This window comes from Salvelinus sp. IW2-2015, linkage group LG33, assembly GCF_002910315.2.
Source record: "Salvelinus sp. IW2-2015 linkage group LG33, ASM291031v2, whole genome shotgun sequence".
In the NCBI taxonomy this organism is placed as follows: domain Eukaryota; kingdom Metazoa; phylum Chordata; class Actinopteri; order Salmoniformes; family Salmonidae; genus Salvelinus; species Salvelinus sp. IW2-2015.
In genome coordinates this window covers 27,311,573-27,318,188 of record NC_036872.1, presented here as the reverse complement: position 1 = coordinate 27,318,188, position 6,616 = coordinate 27,311,573, and the positions used below count along the sequence as shown (strand labels likewise).

The 6,616-nt window shown below is 42.2% G+C and overlaps 1 protein-coding gene across 1 annotated transcript in view; it reads right to left on the bottom strand.

The window, feature by feature from the left end:
* Positions 1-4,769, bottom strand: part of sema4c (sema domain, immunoglobulin domain (Ig), transmembrane domain (TM) and short cytoplasmic domain, (semaphorin) 4C) — a 65,230-nt gene extending 60,461 nt beyond the window's left edge. Inside the window, 1 exon segment of the mRNA XM_070436843.1 lies at positions 4,572-4,769. Coding sequence (XP_070292944.1) covers positions 4,572-4,674 — 103 coding nt within the window. The 5' untranslated portion in view covers positions 4,675-4,769.
* Positions 4,770-6,616: the final 1,847 nt, after the last annotated feature.

Below are 6,616 nucleotides of genomic sequence, written 5' to 3'. Positions count from 1 at the left end.
ACTACCTGGGAGCCTAGCTCCACATGAACCCCCTCCTGTACCCCATTACTAATAGTGGGCATCTCCTCCACTACCTGGGAGATTAGCTCCACATGAACCCCCTCCTGTACCCCATTACTCGTACTGGGCACCTCCTCACCAGTCTGAGGAACTGGCTCTTCAGATCCATCCTTACCTTCTACAACAATATTTTTCTGCTGCATAACATTTCCCTCTAATACAAGTTGCAACTCCGTGCCCTCAACACGGATAACTTGTTCCTCAGCAACAGGTGCTTGTGGCTGCTCAACCACTGTTCGCCCACCTCTCCCTACATCAGTGGACCCAGGCGTTACGAGAACCACCTGCGCCCCTCCCTCTGCCTTCTCCCTTTTCGGGCAAGCATGTCGCTTATGACCAACATCCCCACACTCAAAACACCGTTGACTACCCGTACTAGCATAAGCCATATAAAGTCTATTGTCATACTTGATTTTAAATGATCTCTCTAAAGTCTGCTCCGGTGAGTCCAAAAACAAACACCTGTCGCCGAAACGACATAATCTGTTTCAACGCCGGGTGTTTGCAACCCAACGGGACAACCTTAGTTGAACTTGCAAACTTCCCAAAGCGCAATAACTCGCGCTCCAAGAGCTCATTTGGAATAAACGGCGGTACATTTGAAATTGTTACCCTTGTTGACGGAGAAAAAAGCGTCGTAACTTGAATAAACATTCCTTTAAGAAGTACGCCATGCTCAACCATACGATCATCAACACGCTCTTCTTTAAGAAATACCACCACCGCTTTATTCATCCGTGACGCATAAGCAACATTCTCATATCCTACCTTCTCTCCTACGGCGACCAGAAACTCCTCCACCGTGACAGTAGCTTCAGTGACACACCTAAAGCCGTGCCGAAGTGACAGGGACGGCATCCCCATTCGGGCTGCCATCCCCGCCAAACTCAGGGTAATTTCGATATGAAAAACAAAATACTTAATTCTACCACAACAAAAATAAAAATAATAACCTTAATCATGCACAGAAGAAAACAAAAAATGCCACCAAGAAAGAGAAAACCGAAAGAAAGTTCTGAATATCTAACTATACACAACACACGCACTCCTTCGCTCATACAATTCCCAGCATGCACCAAACACTCCCAGCATGGAGAGAGAGAGAGAGAGAGAGAGAGAGTTTACTGTTAATTTCTGATTGTTTATTTCATTTTTGTTTATTTTATCTGCTTTGGCAATGTAAACATATGTTTCTTATGCCAATGAAGCCCCTCTGAATGGAATTGAATTGAGAGAGGGGTGGGGGTTTGTTTGAAATGCCAGCAGGATGCTTTGATGCAGAGAATGAGACTAAAACTTAAAAGGAAAACCAATGCAAATGAGTGGCACTGATTGAAAGGGCTTCATTGGCATGAGAAACATATGTTTACATTGCCAAAGCAGATAAAATAAACAAAAATGAAATAAACAATCAGAAATTAACAGTTGGGGTTGGCCTAGGAGAGGGGTGAGGGGGGGACAAGCCCCCCTCCCCCACACACACCTAACTCTATTTTAACTGCTCCTGACTGGGCACAAGAAAGGCTGGGACGAGTAGCATCTAGCGGGGCTGTGTCTATGTCCGTTAAGTGCCTGAAAATAACCAGCTAATGGATACTCCAGTCAGGCGTGCTCAAATCAGGGAGCAACGAGGGAGGTGTACTGGAGTGTATGTGAGAGATAAATGAGAAAGAGAGAAGAGTGGAAAAGAAAGAGAAGGAAAGAGAGGAGAGAGAGAAAGGGAAGAGAGGACAGAGAGAAAGGGAAGGGAAGACAGAGAGAAATGGAAGGGAAGAGAGGACAGAGAGAAAGGGAAGGGAAGAGAGGACAGAGAGAAAGGGAGGAGAGGACAGAGAGAAAGGGAAGAGAGGACACAGAGAAAGGGAAGGGAAGAGAGGATAGAGAGAAAGGGAAGGGAAGAGAGGATAGAGAGAAAGGGAAGGGAAGAGAGGATAGAGAGAAAGGGAAGGGAAGAGAGGATAGAGTGAGAGAAGAAGTAGAGAGAGAAGAAGCAGTTAAAAGTGTCTGTGTTTTTTCCTCTTCAGATCCCAAATGACTTAGCCACACATAATTATAGAAGTGGGGCTTGGGCCTGGGTGGGGTGTGGGGGGGAGAGGGAATAAATATTATCTCTGCTCCCATCTCCCTACTTCCCCCTCCCTAACCCTCCCCCATCACCACTCACCCCAAACTGCCTGGGAGCACTAAATCCCTCAGACTGCTAGGCTAAGCATTATACACACTCTGGTAGCTCTCTCAATTCAATTCAATTTAAAGGCTTTACTGGCAGGGGACACATGTTTACATTGCCAAAGCAAGTGAAATAGATAATAAACAAAAGTGAAATAAACAATAAAAAATGTAGAGTAAACATTACACTCACAAAAGTTCCAAAATAATAAAGACATTTCAAATGTCATATTATGTCTATATACAGTGTTGTAATGATGTGCAAATAGTTAAWGTACAAAAGGGAAAATAAATAAACATAGGTTGTATTTACAATGGTGTTCGTTCTTCACTCTCTCTCCCCCTCTCTGCTTCGTTCTGCCTCACTCTTTATTGGCCTACTCTTGCTCGCGACCAGCCCAAGACACCACACACACACACAAACACACACACACACACACACACACACACACACACACACACACACACACACACACACACACACACACACACACACACACACACACACACACACACACACACACACACACACACACACAGTTGATAGTTTATGTGAGACAGCTCCAGCTCCAGAGACAGCTCCACCGTGACATAAAACACTTTGTAGACGTTATGCTCTGTGTGTTTGTCTTTTCTGTCTCTTTATCACTGCGTTGCTCCTCTTACTCCTGTGAAGATATTTCCTCTCCTTTTATGGCTATCTGCTCCTCTCTCTCTCTCTCTCTCCTCTCTCTCTCTCTCTCTCTCTAATCTATTCTCTATTTCTCTAACTCTCTCTCTCTCTCTCTATTTCTCCCTCTCTCTCTCTCTCCCTCTCTCTTTCTAATCTATTCTCTCTTTATGCTCTCTCTCTCTTTATGCTCTCTCTCTCTTTCTCTCTTTATGCTCTCTCTCTCTCTCTTTATGCTCTCCCTCTCTCTCTTTATGCTCTCTCTCTCTCTCTTCTCTCTTATGCTCTCTCTCTCTTCTCTCTTTATCTCTCTCTCTCTCTCTCTTATGCTCTCGTCGCTATATTGACTGCTTGTCGATTGCTGTTTCCATTGTGTTTCCATCCACACCCCTCACACTAACAATGACGGTTGAGAGTCAGGGACAGGAAAAGGAGTGTGGGGGAGAGGGGGATAAAGAGAGAGAGAGAGAGAGTGGAAAGAGTGTGACGGAAAGAAAAGAGGCTGCTTTTATATAATAGCAGTCTTGATAAGTACAGCTGAAGTGTGATGTCTTTGTGAGAATAGTACAGGCAGTTTGGCTCTTATCAGGGCTGAAAGCAAAGAACGGAGGGAGGAGTGGGATAAAAAGGAGAAGGAAGAGAAGGAAGTGAAGGAAAAGAAAGCACAGAATAAAGGTGTGAGGTGGTTATGTGGTATATGAGTGAGAAAGAGGCAGAAGTAAATCAACTTCCCCTTCTGAAATGATATTTTGTCAGCTTCTAACAATTGCTATTGTTTTTCATTGTCAGCTGGACTTAAAACAGACAGATGAAAACAGCAAACACAGTGACTGTGAACAGTTCATATTTGAAGTGGGAGAACTAGTGTGCTCTCGCTGAAAATAGAAGGCATTTGAGAGAAAACAGCGTCAACGGCGTCTACGGCATCATAGCAGGTCAAATTGGAAAGCAAGTCTATTTTTCTTGCGTCTACACGGAGCAATCTGGTAAAAGCACATAAATTGCGTGGGTCGTTTGTAGAAATGGAACTTGAGGAACCGTTATGTCTTCCCTATGCTAAGTAGTATAAAGATGTAGTTTAAAATGTATTGGGCAATAAGCTAAGGTTTATCAGTCAAATAGGCTACATATTTGAAAACACTTGCAGCCTACCTGTGTTGATTTCAATCAAAGGCATATAGCCTAGTCAGGCTACAACTGGAAAAGTAGAGGACTCGGATTTCAATAGAGAATACTGTTTATGTATAAGAACGAGACATGGTTGTTTATAAGCAACTCTGGTTTATTAGCTATAACATCCTTGTGAGCTAGCAAAGCAACAACAGTTTAGCACTGGTACGGTGGCTCTCGTAGACATCTAAGGAACTCACAACAGTAACGCTGAGGAGCTACATAGCGAACCAACACCACTGTTTATTATGGATTTTCATGACAACGTTGGCATATACAGTGTATGTGAATTGACACTGGCTACTCTGGGGTCTCTCCATGTGATTTTGGCTTTAGAGTAGTGAGTACATCCATTTTTCATACTGATCCCCCATGGGAATCAAACCCACTAACTTAACGTTACAAACGCCATGCTCTACCAACTATAAATGAGCCCTATGGACCCTGGTTAAAAGCAGTGCACTATAGTGTGAATAGGGTTTCACTTCAGGTAGACACTCACCATGGTATCTGACGGTCTTGCGTGGTATTGGGTTCCAGTTGAGACTCAACGACTTCTCCCAACCGATCAGAAGAAGCAACATCAGGACCTTAGCCTCACCCATGGCTCCGATAGAGCCCGGCAGTCTCAGCGAGGCCGTTGATTCGCTGGTTGATGTTGAGTGACAGTGGAGATAGACAGTGTGGGAACAGCCTCTGGCAGCCTGCCAAAGACAGATCAAATATAAAGTCAGTTAAAGCAGCATGAACAACAACCACTGTGTCTCCCCAGCCCAGCAGGTGGACGACATTCACAAACATCTTATCAAACTTGTTGGGAGATTTTAATACGGTTTTAAATACCTCTATGGACCGTAAAGGAAATCACACTACAAACTATCACCCTCAGGCACTTAAGGAAGTCATAAATGTCATAGATATATTGGAATTAGTGGATATATGGAGACTTAAATACCCTGACCTAGTGAGATATAAATGGCGGAGGCTTAATCAAGCTAGTTGTCTTGATTACATTCTTATGTCATTCTCTCTGGCACCAAAAGTTTAAAAAGTGTTGATAGGGGACAGAATGCGGTCGGATCATCACATAATTGGCATATATATTACTCTTACAGAATTTCCACGTGGGACAGGATATTGGAAATTTAATCAAAGCCTATTGGATAATAACTTGTTTTTAACTAGGATAGAATCATTTATAACTGACTTTTTCAGACATAACATAGGTACAGCTGATCCCCTTACTGTATGGGACACTTTTAAATGTGTCTTTAGAGGCCATGCAATTCAGTACTCATCTATAGAACAAAAGCAATTGAGGTCAAAAGAATCCATATTAACAAAGGAAATTGAAGAACTAACAGTACAGATAGATAGCAATAAAAACTGTACCACAGAGGCACAGAATAAGTTAGAGAAAAAACAAAAAGAAATGGAAGAACTTATTCAAGAAAGATCCAGTGTAATATATTATAAAAATAAAGCGAGCTGGATGGAATATGGGGAAAAATGCACCAAATTATTTTTCAATCTTCAACATAGAAATGCTACCAATATTTTTTATTGAAACTTGTTACAAATGATGGAGTCACTCACGATTCACCAAACTATATTTTGAAAGAGGAAGTAAAGTACTTTAAGAATATGTTTTAGTTTCAGTCTCCTCCATCTCCACTAACCGAAGCTAATTGTATGGATTTTTTCCCTATTATTAATGTAAAATTAACATCTGTACAGAAAGACTCATGTGAAGGCCAAATTACAGAGGAGGAACTTATTGATGCAATTAAAGCCTGGGAAAACTCCAGGGCTGGATGGCATACCAGCGGCAGTATACCAAACCTTTTTATATATACTCAGAGGACCATTATTAGTATGTTTTAACCACTCCTATATAAACGGTAGATTATCAGACACGCAACAAGAAGGTCTGATATGATTATTACTGAAACAGGACCCAAATGGTATATACACTGCTCAAAAAAATAAAGGGAACTGTAACGCTCTTCTACCTCGTCCTCCTCCTCAGACGAGGAGAGGAGAGAAGGATCAGATGACCAAAATGCAGCGTTGTAATTAGACATGATATTTATTAAACAAGGACGAAAACGAACACGAAAATATACTTGAAGAATTTACAAAACAACAAACGACGTAGACTGACCTGAACATAAGAACTTACATAAAACCGAAGAACGCATGAAACAGGAACAGACTACAACAAACGAACGAACACACGAAACAGTCCCGTGTGGTGCATACAGACACAGACACAGGAAACAACCACCCACAACAAACAATGTGAAACCACCTACCTTAATATGGTTCTCAATCAGAGGAGATGAAAACCACCTGCCTCTAATTGAGAATCATATCAGGTCACCCATTAACCAACATAGAAACACATAACATACAATGCCCACCCACACTCACGCCCTGACCGACTAACACATACAAAAACAACAGAAAACAGGTCAGGAACGTGACAGGAACACTTAAACAACACAATGTAACTCCAAGTCAATCACACCTCTGTGAAATCAAACT